This window comes from Callithrix jacchus, chromosome 9, assembly GCF_049354715.1.
Source record: "Callithrix jacchus isolate 240 chromosome 9, calJac240_pri, whole genome shotgun sequence".
In the NCBI taxonomy this organism is placed as follows: domain Eukaryota; kingdom Metazoa; phylum Chordata; class Mammalia; order Primates; family Cebidae; genus Callithrix; species Callithrix jacchus.
Window position 1 is genome coordinate 82,467,623 of NC_133510.1, and position 15,446 is coordinate 82,483,068.

Genomic DNA, 15,446 nt, shown 5'->3' on the forward strand with positions numbered 1-15,446 from the left:
TAATGGATTAACAAATATCTACTTACTTTTTTATATGAATACTCTTCTAGAGTTCTATAGTGGCTTTTCATTTGGTTTTCAAGTATGTGCATGTGATATGCTTTTTTTTTAATGGAGGAAAAATAACAGTAAAACCTACCATTGTGAACATGAATAGGTAAAGTACTAGAAATAGAAATAACACAATTCAATCCTTGTTGTATTAAAAACACAGGCTTACTACCAGTCCTCTATCAAAGTTCCAAAATCAAAAATGCCTCCTAATTAGTTATAGATGTGTTAGCAGGTCAAACCTTGGACAAATCTAAATTGGAAAATGATCTAATATTAAAATAAATTGTATGTTTCAATGGAATATTACCTTTATATGTACTACTGGCCTATGTCTGCAGATAAGAAAAAGCACAGGTTTACTTTTAAAAAACCACAGAATGTTTATGGAAGTGAAATCTTGTGCTACAAAGCAACTACCCTGAAACTCACTGTTGTTACTATTTTTTACCCACTTATTATCATAAAAAAACTAGTTCTCAGATTCTGCATACAGACAGCTTTATGTAAAATATATAAACATTTGTCCAAATTGGTACACAGATTGCATAAATATGGCAATTAAGATCACATTTACAGATGTGCATGTACAATGCTGTGCAAATTATCACAATATTACAATTTCAGAAATTATTCAAATTGGTATCCAAGTAAAGCAATTAGTGAAAAAATACCCATGCAGAATTTAAATATCTCAGAACAAAATTTAAAATGTCTTCATTAAAAGTTCACACATTTAAAATAGTTTTATTCATTTTATTTGTATATGTCAAAATACATTTTTATTTCCAAAATAGTGGGTTTTGCAACTAGTTTCATGCAGAAACAAGGTCTGCTCAATACTACCAATAAAATCAATATAGCACAGTAGCTGTTCAGTTTTAGATACAAAGAATAAATAACCTAAATACAAAACACTAAAATATTAGAAACATGTATTTAATCATTCTTCACAGGCACCCAAACCTCACAAATATAAACCATAGCATGCCTAACTGTTGTGCAACCAGAACATGTTGCGGTCACTCAAACTGATCAGTTATCTATGTATTTTACCTCCACATAAGACCATGGAAATTCTCAATATTCAGACCCACCATTCACACAGTTCAAATATAACCAAAAATAAAACTCCCACAACTATCCTTGTACCTTTAAAATCAAGAATCCTGAGCTTGGTAGTAAGAGCATAACCTTATATCTTCATAAAACCAATCAAGAGAGAGAGGACTCAAAATCCTGCTTACCAAAACACCCTTCCCCAACCCCAAAGTAATCTAAAATAGGCAGTAGAACACAATGACCTTTTAAAATGAAGGGGTACAAATTCACATTTAATATAGTATACAATACAATCAATAATACAATCAGCTACTATAAGCTTTACAATGTACAATTTATTCAAATGGCTGAACTGTTCAGTGGTTAAGGAGACAGTTATGTGCCAGAAAGATGTAGTATTTTTTGCATGGTTTAATGAAAATATAAAAGCTATTTGTCCAAATAAAAGCCATCTTCACTATGTACTTGGTTTTGCGCTTTTTTTTTTCCTCAAAAAAAGGCCACTGAAATGTATAAAATGGTCTGAACATGATGGTGGTATCAAAGTTGATGCCTCTTCACATGGCAATAACAGTGCATTTAACATTAACTCACGGGTTAATTTTGCAAATGATTTCATAGCATTACTTTGGCTAGCACAACAGTTTTAGACAGCACTCAGATAAATATAGGTATGTGAAATGTAAAGCAATTATCTTATGCAACTTTAATTATGGTTGAGTACTATCAAATGAAACTCAAAAGCACTTTACAGTAGGAAACTTTTATAAAGATAGGGCTCCAGATAATGTGTAACTTTTAAAGTCTTATATCACATTGTTAGCAAATTTTGTTTTTTAACACTATCATGGAGTCACCTACTCTGCATTAGCAGACATTTGAAATAAGAAAATACTCAAGCATGCTATGTGGTGGTCTAAAAATCAAAACAATACACTTATTTGTATATACAGCATCACTCAGTACCTGCTAAAATGAATGTGAAGATTACAGAATCTAACATCTTATACTACAATAAAAAAAAGTGACCAATGAAGCAGAAAATAGGAATTAAAAGATCTAATCTCAAATGACTTTAAAGCATTCATACAAGAAATAAATGCATATTGCACAAACAGTGAAAGCATATGTTCCACCAAGCAATTCAGTTCCAGGTGGGAGACAATACAGCATTAGCCTAATACATGACAATAATCACAGAAGAGCAAGTGTTCTTTTCTGTAAATGAAATAGCTGTGAAAACATAGAAGACTCTGCCACATGAAGAGTTAGAAGAAAAAAATACAAACCCAAACTCAGATGAAAAGCCAAAAAATTAAATATTGAAAAACTGGAAACTGTGGCACATCAAAAAATGTTGAATAACTGTCTTCTGTGAGAGCTGAAAGTTTTTGTTGACACAAAAGTATTTATGTACAACTAAGGCTTACTGGTTAAATATCTGAGGCATATCTGGCCTTGAACACTTTCCTTATATGCTGGAGCTGTAAACAAGTTTTCTCAGTCATTAAAAAAAATCTTCTCAGCAGCTGCATTAACATGAAACGATGGTCTTGATTTTTAAAAAAAAGAAAAAAAAAAACCAACAAAAACACCCCAGAAAATTAAACAAAATGAAACAAAAATTCTAGATAAGAGGGCATTTGGCAGGATATCTGAAAATGACAGTCTCCAAGAATTCTTCCCAGGCTTCCAGTGACTGCCAATTATGGTCCACTGGGTTACTAATATGTGCAATTCCATTACTTGCTGCTTTTTAAAAAAATTATTATTTGGAAAGTTTGCTTATAACTCTGATCAAGGCCCCATTTTCATCCTTTAGCCTCTGGTTGTCTGCTTTTAGGTCTGGTAACATCTATAAGGAGAAAAATTGAAGATAAAGTTTTACCTTCAATAAAAAGATAAAACATAATTCTTAATAAATGTTATATTTTCACCACAAAACACATGATCAAGCTTTGTCAGTTATATTTATTTCTAGTATCTAAAACATATGTCAGGAAGAAGGAAAAAAAACCCCACACCTGTATTTGTAAAGCTAATTAGTTTCATAAATGCTGGAATGAAAGGTTTATTCTCTCCAAATTTTCCATTGAAATTTACTAAATCATTTGATTTTATGACTCAAAAGCACACCACATTCGAGCAGCCAAGACAACGAACCCTGTTTTTGTTAGGATAGGCTCTTAAAACAAGTTTCTGTCAGCACTTAAACCAAAGACTTTTGCTTTATGTATGTCAGACCTAAAACTGTAATACTTAATATTGTTGTTCTACAAGAAGGCCAAACTGCCTAGGAAAATGCTGAGGAAGTTAGAGTTGTTCTAAATTATTAAAATTCCTTAAAGGATTCACCTAAACTACCCCAGTTTAAGTTGTCTAATACAATGTCTGATCCTAGATAGATGCTTATTAAATGGTAACAAGCAATTACTATTAGAATAGTATATCATTTTTAAGCTAAAGTAGTAAATCTGTATCTATGATCCAAGCATTACAAAAATAACCAATTTTGAAGCAAAGAGCCTCCTATCTTCAAATGATGCATCTCAAATTTCTATTGTTTTACAGACAAACATGATGAAAGGGGGTAAAAATGTTACAAGTTAACTGAATTTTCTACTATAGATGATTAAAACTGAATGTTCTTTGCCAGTTTCACTAGGAAATGAAATAGCTCATACTTTTGGTCCTTAAAACATACTTTCCAAAACAGCTATCTTTCGTCCAGTTTTCAAAATATACTAGGTTATCTAACTAGAGATAAAAGTAAAACTTCTATTTGCAAAACTACCTTAAGCAAAATCTTTAGGAAGATTTAATTTTATGTGGAGCCAATATGTTCTTACCTGTGTTCAGAATCTTTAGATTAAAAAAAAAAATTGTAATCTTAAGTTTATTCACTGAATATTTGTTAGAGAAAACTGAATGATTACAAACTAACATGGTTCTGACTTCAAATGACATTTGAAAAACAATGCATGTTTAATCTTCAGCTTCAAAATATATTAATTATGTGTAAAATGTTATACGCTTTATAGAATGTTATGTACTCTTTTATGTAATATACTGTTTTCTCTGTAGTAAAGAACTGTATATAACAGCCATATTTGAAGTCCTAAAATATCTATCTGTACAGCTAAAAATGTGCAAAAGCTTTACAAAAGTACAAGTCTTTAACTTAAATTCCAAAATCATCCCTAATTTTACTGTAGTTCATCAGTTGCAATATACAATTAGTGACAATTTCTAACATTCTAAGAAGCCATGCATAATTAGTTATATGATATGCTCCAGACACAATGGCATTAATTTGTAAAAGTGAGCTCTTACTAACACAAAACACGCCTACTAATATAAAAACACCTGCCTGGCTCTACCAAGAAGAAATGATGAAACTAAAAATTATAGGTTCACAGACTTCAGTTGCCTATAGAACCCTGAGCGTTTGGCTACCACTCTTGTCAAGGCCCTATTCTCAGTCAGCAGTCGCTCATTTAACTCCCTCAGAGACTGAATTTGCCTTATTTGGTGCAGGTTCTGCAGGAATCAGAACATAAAGAAATAGGAATAAAAAATAAGAAAATGGAAAAGAGTATAATGAGAATAGAGAATCACAGGTAATAATTTTTTAAAAATATTGTCTTAAAAAAGAGATTCAGAAAGGTAAATACTGTATTCCTAAAATCCTATTTCAACTAAATAATACATAAGCAAACAAAATACATAAGATTTGTCTCCAATCTTCAAAGCCATTCAATATAAATCTAATAAGAAACAATTTAATAGTAAAGTATCTAAGTCTTGAACTTCTAATTCTATGGGCACAATATCCTATGCATTGGTTAATTAATTCACAATGTGATAAAGATATTTTATGAAGGACAATGTGGTAAGAGGTAATCCATTAACTGTGCTATTTTTCCTGTGAAGACATTCAAAACATAACTATTTCTACAGGTAATAGGGAGTTTGATAAAACACAGCTCTGCCTGTTCACTCCCCTAAAGTCCTTTACTTTCAAAGGAGAACATTTTATTTTATATTATCTCCCTCTACTTATTTACTTGCCAAGAAACTACAAGTGTATATAGAAACATAAACAATAAATCCTACATCCTATTATTTTACTAACTTTTTCTATACCTGAACAGCAAAGTGTTATACAAATTGATTTATCAAAATGATTTGGGTTTTATTTTTTATTTTATGTTTGCTCCTTCTTTTCACAGGTGTTATGATTTGGGTTTTAAACCGTCTTCTAGCTCACTAAAACCTGGATTCAGGAAGAAAGAGAAGCACAGATATAGACAGTTCACAAACTGGGTAATCAGCTTTGAGAACAATTAATGTAAACCATATCTATAATAGTATTTTAAACATTAATCATAAACAGCACTAGCTCTCATAAATAACATAGTTTACTTACTTTGAGCTCTTCTTCCATTTCAGATATTCTTCTTTCTAGGGCTCGTCGTTCCTAGATCAATTTAAGGTACCAACATTAGTTATGTAATTATTATATTCTTCGGTTGTCTTCCATACTGTGAAATAGTGATACTTCAGAATTAAATATCCAATCAGGAGCAGTGGAGAAAAGATGTGATGCCAGTGATGTGTAAAGAGCTTTCCAAAATTTGAGAAAAATAAATAGGAAGGTCTTTATCCTTAGTACAAGCTCTTTCTTTAAAGCTTTGACTTTCCGGGAGGATGCTATATAACATGTTCAAACTACTTTTTTAGTTCATGTGAAACTTAGAGTGAACCAATACTCAAGGCTGAAAATTGTACAGAAAGAAAAAAAAAACATCTCACACAAAGATGCAATTATATTACAGTGATAGAAGCAGAAAAGCAAGAAGCAAACATGCCTAAAATATGTGTACTTTACAATTTCAAAAGGATGTAAGAGAAGCTCATTTCCTTCACCCATAATGTGTACTAGCCATTATTTATCCATTTGACTTTACAGCTTTGTATTTAGGTTGACACTGTGTGTAGCATTAATGCGGTGAATCTAATGGAGAAGCAACTGCAGCATTTATTTTAAACTTGTTTTAAGGAGTGACAGGCAAAGCCAACATACAACACATAATTGCAGTGTACTGTTTTACTCTCCCTTAAATAATAAGCATTCTAGGGTGTTATGCGAACAGCAAGCAGCAGTAATTGATTAGCTGTAAAACTGGTTAGGTCATACCGCCCAGAAGATACTGACTCTTGCCGGTCACCTTTCAGATATAAACCATTTAAATTTAGTTTAATCACACTGAAACTATTTCTAAGACATTATTTCCCAGATTAATAACAAATATTGATATTTAGTCAAGCAGTACTTTTACTGTAAATGTTAATATTTTTAGGGTATGTGATTTTAAAAAGTAGATAGAATCCTATTTATAGTCTTTTAAGTAACATGTTATTCTAACATCGGCATGTCTAAATATTACTATAGAGACAAAAACATTATTTTCAATACATAAACCTTTCTCCTAGTAAATAATAAGTCATGACAAATTCATACAAATCATCACACTTCTCAAAACACTAGCACTTGAAGTGTCATACTTGGTCTTTACCACTTTGCAAAATACCAAAAATAGAATATTTCTTCTGAGAGGTAATTTCCCTATGAGTCTCAATTTTATTAGGTGGCTTCAAGATTTTAACTCAGTGGTAAAGTAAGACAAGAACACTACACCCAACTGCCTGATTCTATTAGCTCAATGAAATTGACAAGTGTAAAATTCTATGCAATTTCTCATGTTTGCCAAACAAACATGTTAAACATTAAAAAATAAGATTGGCCAGGCACAATGGCTCAAGCCTGTAATCCCAGTACTTTGGGAGATCTACGTGGGAAGACGGCTTAAAGTCAGGAGTTCAAGTCCAGGCTGGGCAAGAAAGTGAGATCTTGTCTCCACAAAGAAATTAAAAAATGAGCTGGGTGTGGAGGCATGCACCTGTAATGCCAACTATTCTGGAGGCTGATGTCAGAGGATTGCTTGAGCCCAGGCATTGGAGGATGCAGTGAGCCATGATTGTGCCACTGTACTCCAGCCTGGATGACAGAGCAAGATTCTGTCAAGAAAGAAAGAAAGAAAATGAGAGAGAGAGAGAGAGAGAGAGAGAGAGAGAGAGAGACAGAGAGAGAGAGAGAGAGAGAGAGAGAGAGAGAGAGAGAGAGAGAGGGAGGGAGGGAGGGAGGGAGGGAGGGAGAGAGAGAGAAAGAAATATGGTTAAGAGCAAAATGCATGTAAAGTGTTTAATTTTGCACCTGCTTGATATATAGAGAATGCTGAATAAATGTTAGTAGTTTCTATTAATATCATGATTACAGAGAGTGGATTAGCTACTTTGTAATTTATCTACATTTGACAAGCAGAAGAAGGAGATCAGGTGAGTATGTCAGGATATGAATGTCTCTGCATCACATATATGTTAGGAAAAAAAAGTATCAAAATATCAGTTATCTCTGCATGACAGATAACATTTTCTTTTTTCTGCTAAAGTTTCTGTAATAAACATTATTACTTCATAAAAAAATTATATATTTAAAATTGTGACTATATCTGAAAAATAAATATTACTTTAAGTACAGTTATCTATGCTTTTCATCTCGACCATTAGTATAAATAATAGAGAACTGATTTTATTATTTCTGTCTATCTGAAGATAAAATTCAGTAACAGTTACACATTCTAACAGGATATAATAATCAATATTAAATTTAATAAAACAATAATATTTTAGGATTAGTTATGTCAATTTTTAAAACATGGCTCAGAACACTAATTTTTTAAACTTGCAGAAATCATAATAAAATGGTAGCTATTCCAAGGTATAACTAGCAAATGACATAGACATTAAAAGATTACTTTTATATTCTGTATTTTTTAAACCATTTCTTTTTTTGATGAAAAAGATAAATTGGTTATTTTAAAAACAGAATGGAAAAAAAATGTTTTTATATTAATAGCTCCTGAGTATCTACTTTTTGATCATAGCTACCAAGATGTAATTTCTTCTCTGCTCAAAACCCTTCCAAGTCTAGCTGCTGCTCTGCCACCCTACAAACAAGCTTTGGGCACTTTTCTTTTAACTTTTGGATCATTTATACAATCTCAAATGATCAGGCTAAACTTGTAAAGTTATTTCTATGGCTGTTCCCTGAACAACAATAAGTGGAGAGAAATACAAGTGAATATATTACAGTCAATAAAAAATTGCAGAAGGACATCAAGTGGCATAAGGATTTTCTTGTAATCAATTTTCCCCTGTTTAAAATATCCCACTTAAGTTAAATATTTAAACTCAAAAATTAAAAAAAAAAATCATTACCTTAACTTTTAAAAGAATTTGAAAATTTGATGCTCCAGATTTAAAAACTTTATTTCAAGAATGGAAGTATTTTAGGTTTATAAACAATTCACATAAATGCATTTATGATGAAACTGTTTAGGTAAATAACCATAAGAGATGAATGGCGTTTCAAAAATATCAAATTCACTATCAAAATGTGTATAGTGCATTTCAGAATCAGGGCAAGATAGTTTTTTTAATTCATTAAAAGAATTATGTGGTAAATTAAATTTTATTTAACAAGGTCACTTCATATCTAGAGAGACCCCATAGAATTCTACAAAAAAGCTAAGCTGTAAAATACATTAATTCAATAAATATTAATTTAAACTTATTAAAACTATCATCTATAACAAAACACAAACAAAAACCTGTTTATCTAAAACAAGAAAGGGAAAAAATAATTATTAATAAGTGAGACACTTACCCTTTTTTCCATTTCCAACAGTGACCTATCAGCAAATCTTTCTTGTCTCTGCAACAAAGTAAGAAATTATAAAAGAGGTAAGTGCTACAAAGAATTGAGGCGACCATAGTAACTCCCTTTTAATGGGTACTAAATCACAATATTTAAGTGGAGTAAAACACAGGTTCTTGAGTAAAGCAAAGAGAAAACAGAATTTGTATTAAAATAATAAAGAGTGAAATGAATGTTTAGAAATAGAATGGTAACCAGGGCTCTCATTTTATGTTCTCTATCACTTTTCCCCAGGAACTTTCATAATTTAGTTGGGGGTGAAAGTGAATACTGTGGAAAAAAAAAATATGTAGCTTTCCTTCTGAAGCCGAAATTCTTTCCTTGCCTGCACCATCAGGAGTGGCTAATCAGAATGGTCAGATTCCAGGACCTTGATTGAAATATATTCATTACCAGGTTGAGTGACTGTATCCATGCAGCCAGACAAGTAAACTGGCTTTTTTATCTTCTCCCACAGCTACCTTGGTCTTGGCTCACACTCGAGAGGTTCCTCTTCTAATCATCCACAGTTGGCAAGAAGGTTCATATAACTTTCACTAGTAAGAAATTCTAGCTATATAGCTTTTTTCTGCTGGTAAGCTCAGGCCTTTCATTTTTTCCACTTCCTGTACTATGTAACCAGCTCTAAGTTGATAAAATCCTGAGACTTGAGCTTGGCTTTAGGGGATGGAAAAACACCTTAGGTTTTAGCCACATGTTGTATCCTGTACTAAAAAGCTCTGGATATTGAGCACAGGCCCCATTTAAAAATAAAAACAAAAAACAGTGGCATCTTAGATCTTATTTACACTGATCTTTGTATAAACATCTCCCTTGGAATTGCTGGTCAATTAGCTGAAAATGAATTCCTCAAAAGCCAACTTGCTGAATAACCAATTTACCAAAAATGTTTTTTTGACAACTTTAGCAATGCTTTATGGCTACTAACCACAAAATACACTTTAAAAACAAATTGATTAAGTACAATTTCACTGTTCAATATGGTAATTTTAAAGATACTTCTTTACATAATTTTCTTTTCTGCCAACCCTTTCAGCATTCACATTTTACTATTTCTAGGACTTGTAACCAAGTCACTTTTTGATCCTTCTTTTACAATTTTTATGGTTTTGGTGTATAACAGTTGAAGAACTAATCATGGCCAGGTTTTGTTACCTTTTTTTCTTATTTTAAATGGCTTATAAGCTTTTGTGCTTACTCTTTCTGGAAACATAAAAGTCAATATTCCAATTGCTTCTTGTGAGAAATTCAGTTCAAAATTTCAAATATGAGGGTGAATGAGTGGCTCACACCTGTAATTCTAACACTTTGTGAGGCTGAGGTGAGCAGATCACTTGAGCCCAGGAGTTCAAGACCAGCCTGGGCAACACGGTGAAACCCTGTCTCTACAAAAAAAATAGAAAAATTAAACAGGTGTGGTGGCATTGCCTGCAGTCCCAGCTACCAGGGAGGCTAAGGTGAGATGACTGCTTGAACCCAGGGTATTGAGGCTGCAGTGAGCCCTGATTGTGCCACTGTGCTCCAGCTTGAGTGGCACAGTGAGCCGCTGTATCTATTTACAAAAATAATAACAATAATTCAAATATGAGTAAGATTGTTCAGTTAATTCTCATTTCTTTTTGGTTTTGAATTTAAACATTTAATTGCTAGAAATATAAAACAAAGGCTGATATGCCACTTGAGGATTTAAAAATGACATTCAAAAGCACCTGAAAAAAAAATCAAATAGCCAGAATAATACCATCACATGTATTTTAACAAAACTTCACACAGAAAAATAGCATTTCATTGGAACTTTTTTCATATGGGAACATTTTAGCTATTTTATGTGGTTTGCCAATTTCATTGATTAAAAAACATCAACATCAGTTTAGGTAATATTTTTACTTGGTTAACTTTCTTGTTAAACATTCCAGTTAAAGCTGTTAAAATCACAATGAGTAAATCTGGTGAACTGGTTGTTGGGCAAAGCAAACTGCTTTCTTGTAAGTTGGCCTATTTTCTCCCTTCCTTGGAGACCATATGGAAAGGAGGGTGCCTGGGTTAGGGCAAGAGTCAAGGATTCCAGAGTCTCTTGGCTAAATACTATCAAACAGGCCTAACCTTCGAGATTAATAGTCCATGCTACTATCAAAACTGCCATTGCTAGTGGGGGGAGGAGAAGATGGAGCTATAGGAGCAACTCAGGACTGCAGCTCCCAGTGAAAGCGCAGAGGGTGAGTGGACACCGCATTTCAAGACGGATCTTTATTGCCCACAGACCAGGAGATTCCCAGCTGTAGGAACCCCACGGGCCACCAGCGCAGCTGTTTGGGCTGGCGCGGCTGTTTCGGCCAGCGAAGCAGCGCAGCGGCACTCTGTACAAAATACACTGGTCTGGTTGCCCTGTTAAACTGGCAATTTTAGATTTGGGAAGGCAGATTAGCACATTCATCTGATTAAACGGGACTTAAACAGTAAGCCAGGCCAGGAGAGTCCCGGGCAGCGACGTTGTTGTAGCTGGCACAGTGGGTCACCCCACGGGAAATCACACAGATCCCGGCGCCCTTTCAGCAGGTGACTGGAACACCAGGGAGAGAGTCAACCCTTCAACTTAAATAAAAAGGGCTCTGAGGCAGGGAGCCAGGGGATCAGGCTCGGCGGGTCCCACCCCCACAAAAAAAAAACAAAACAGCAATTGGAAACGCTTGGGGTTGATAGTTTCACGACAAGCAGACCTGAACCCAGGATGGTGCAGTTCAGTGGGGCGGGGGGGTGTCCGCATTACCGAGGCACTCCACCCCTACGGAGGTACTTTGCCATTGCTGACGCAGCCTGCCGTTGCCGAGGCAACCCACCATAACAGAGAGAGTCCGCCATTAGAGAGGGGGACCACCATCGCCATGCAGTTCTAACCACACCCATATAAACAGGACTACAGAAAATTACACACGGTAGCAGGGCAGAGTCCATGGCAGCAGGGCGGAGCCCAGAGCAGCTCAGCATAACCTCTGTAAGCAGGCAGTGACTAGACTGCCTCCTTGCTGGGCATGTCAGTGCAACGGATACTCATAAATAAAGCCCTAACTCCCTGGGACAGAGCACCTGAGGAAATAAAGGGACTTTATGAGTTCTGCTGCAGCAGACTTAAACATAACTGCCTAGCAGCCCTGAATGAACAACGGAACTCACAGCTCTGCATTTGAGCTCCTATAAAGTACAGACTTTCTCCCCAAGCAGCTCCCTGACCCCCGTATATCCAAAGAGTCACCTCACAAAGGACTGATCAGACTGACATTTGGTGGGCATCATTCTGGGACAAAGATAGCAGAAGAAGAAACTGGTAGCAACCCTCACTGTTCCGCAGCTGCTACAGGTGTTCCCCAGGCAAGTAGGGCCTAGAATGGACCTCAGCAGTCCTACAGCAGAGGGGCTAGACTGTTAGAAGGAAAACTAAGAAACAGAAATATTTCATCAACAACAACCTGGAAGTACACTCAGAGACCTAATCAGAAAGTCAGCAACTACTCAGACGACAGGTGGATACATCCACAAAGATGGGAAGAAACCAGTGCAAAAAGGAGGAAAACACCCGAAACTGAAACACCTCGCCTCCTACAAGGGACCACAACCCCTCACCAGCAAGAAAACAAAGCTGGACGGAGAATGAGTGTGATGAAATGAACGACTCAGACTTCAGAAGGTGGGTAATGAGAAACTTCCGTGAGCTAAAAGAACATGTTCTAAATCAATGCAAAGAAACTAAGAACCTTGGAAAAAGATTTGAGGAAATGATAACAAGAATGGACAACTTAGAGAGGAATATGACTGAACTGATGGAACTGAAAAACACAACACGAGAACTTCGCGAAGCATGCACAAGTCTCAACAGCCGAATTGACCAAGCAGAAGAAAGGATATCAGAGGTTGAAGATCAACTCAATGAAATAAAATGAGAAGCCAAGATTAGAGAAAAAAGCGCAAAAAGGATTGAACAAAGTCTCCAAGAAATGTGGGACTATGTGAAGAGACCTAATCTATGTTTGATAGGTGTACCAGAATGTGAGGAAAAGAAAGAATCCAAGCTGGAAAATACTCTTCAGGATATTATCCAGGAAAATTTTTCCAACCTAGCAAGGCAGGCCAATATTCAAGTCCAGGAAATACAGAGAACACAACAAAGATATTCCGCAAGAAGAACAATCCCAAAGCACATAATCATCAGATTCACCACGGTTGAAAGGAAGGAGAAAATGCTAAGGGCAGCCAGAAAGAAAGGTCGGGTCACCCACAAAGGGAAGCCCATCAGACTCACAGCAGATCTCTCAGCAGAAACCCTATAAGCCAGAAGAGAGTGGGGCCGATATTCAACATCCTTAAAAAAAGAACTTTCAACCCAGAATTTCATATCCAGCCAAACTGAGCTTCATAAGTGAAGGAAAAATAAAATCATTTGCAAACAAGCAAGTACTCAGAGATTTTTGTCACCACCAGGCCTGCTTTACAAGAGCTCCTGAAGAGGCACTACACATAGAAAGGAACAACCAGTACCAGCCATTCCAAAAACAAACCAAATGCTAAAGAGCATCAACAAAATGAAGAATCTGCATCAACTAACGGGCAAAACAGCCAGCTAGCATCAAAATGGCAGTATCAAATTCACACATAACAATATTAACCCTAAATGTAAATGGGCTAAATGCACCAATCAAAAGACACAGACTGGTAAACTGGATAAAAATCCAAAACCCATCGGTGTGCTGTATCCAGGAAACCCATCTCACAGGCAAGGATACACAAAGGCTCAAAATAAAGGGATGGAGAAAGATTTACTAAGCAAATGGAGAGCAAAAAAAAAGCAGGAGCTGCAATTCTTGTCTCTGATAAAACAGACTTTAAAGCAACAAAGATCAAAAGAGACAAAGAAGGACATTACATAATGGTAAAAGGATCGATACAAGAAGAGCTAACGATCCTAAATATATATGGACCAAATACAGGAGCACTGAGATATATAAGGAAAGTTCTTAATGACTTACAAAGAGACTTAGACTCCCACACAATAATAGTAAGAGACTTTAACACTCCACTGTCAATATTAGACAGATCAAACAGACAGAAAATTAACAAGGATATCCAGGACTTGAACTCAGAGCTGGAGCAAGCAAACCTGATAGACATTTACAGAACTCTCCACCCAAAATCCACAGAATATACATTCTTCTCAGCACCACATCACACCTACTCGAAAATTGACCACATAATTGGAAGTCAAGCACTCCTCAGCAAATGCAAAACAACTGAAATCATAACAGTCTCTCTGACCACAGTGCAATCAAGTTAGAACTCAGAATTCAGAAACTAACTCAGAACCGCACAGCTTCATGGAAACTGAACAACTGGCTCTTGAATGTTGACTGGATAAACAATGAAAAGAAGGCAGAAATAAAGAAGTTCTTCGAAACCAACGAGAACAAAGACACAACATACCAGAATCTCTGGGACACATTTAAAGCATTCTCTAGAGGAAAATATATAGCAATAAGTGCCCATATGAGAAGAGTGGGAAGATCCAAAATTGACACCATATTGTCAAAATTGAAAGAGCTAGAGGAGCAAGATCAAAAAAACTCAAAACCTAGCAGAAGACAAGAAATAACTAAGATCAGAGCAGAACTGAAGGAGATAGAGACACGAAAAACCCTTAAAAAAATCAATAAATCCAAGAGCTGGTTTTTTGAAAAGATCAACAAAATAGACAAGACCCCTAGCCTGACTGATAAAAAAGAAACGAGAGAATAACCAAATAGATGCAATAAAAAATGACAAAGGGGAAATCACCACAGATTCCATAGAAATTCAAACCATAATCAGAGAATACTACAAACAACTCTATGCACATAAACTAGTAAACCTGGAAGAAAGGGATAAATTCCTGGACACTTGTGTCCTCCCAAGCCTAAATCAGGAGGAAGCCGAAACTATGAATAGACCAATAACAAGGTCTGAAGTTGAGGCAGCAATTAAGAGCCTACCACACACAAAAAAGCCCAGGTCCAGATGGGTTCACAGCCGAATTCTACCAGACATACAAAGAGGAACTGGTACCATTCCTTCTGAAACTATTCCAGATAATCCAAAAAGAGAAAATCCTTCCCAAATCCTCTTATGAGACCAACATCATCCTGATACCAAAACCCGGCAGAGACTCAACAAGAAAAGAAAACTTCAGACCAATATCCATGATGAACATAGATGCAAAAATCTTCAATAAAATACTGGCAAGCCGATTGCAACAGCACATCAAAAACCTTATCCATCATGATCAAGTAGGATTCATCCTGGGGATGCAAGGCTGGTTCAACATATGCCAGTCTATAAACGTAATTCGCCACATAAACAGAACCAAAAACAAAAACCACATGATTATCTCAATTGATGCAGAGAAGGCCTTTGACAAAATTCAACAGCCCTTTATGCTAAAAACCCTCAATAAACTCGGTATAGATGGAAC

The 15,446-nt window shown here is 35.4% G+C and overlaps 1 protein-coding gene across 5 annotated transcripts in view; it reads right to left on the bottom strand.

The window, feature by feature from the left end:
- Nucleotides 1-535: 535 nt before the first annotated feature.
- Nucleotides 536-15,446, bottom strand: part of PPP1R12A (protein phosphatase 1 regulatory subunit 12A) — a 166,163-nt gene continuing 151,252 nt past the window's right edge. For 2 of the 5 annotated variants that reach the window (XM_009004286.5, XM_003733810.6), the window contains 3 exons: nt 8,903-8,950; nt 5,543-5,593; nt 536-2,968 (listed from right to left, as the gene is read on the bottom strand). In XM_009004286.5, coding sequence (XP_009002534.1) covers nt 2,882-2,968; nt 5,543-5,593; nt 8,903-8,950 — 186 coding nt within the window. In that variant the 3' untranslated portion in view covers nt 536-2,881. Of the gene's footprint in view, nt 2,969-5,542; nt 5,594-6,313; nt 7,195-8,902; nt 8,951-15,446 lie in introns of those variants that run through there. The other 3 variants (XM_054238672.2, XM_054238671.2, XM_035257105.3) reach the window with 2 other exon arrangements.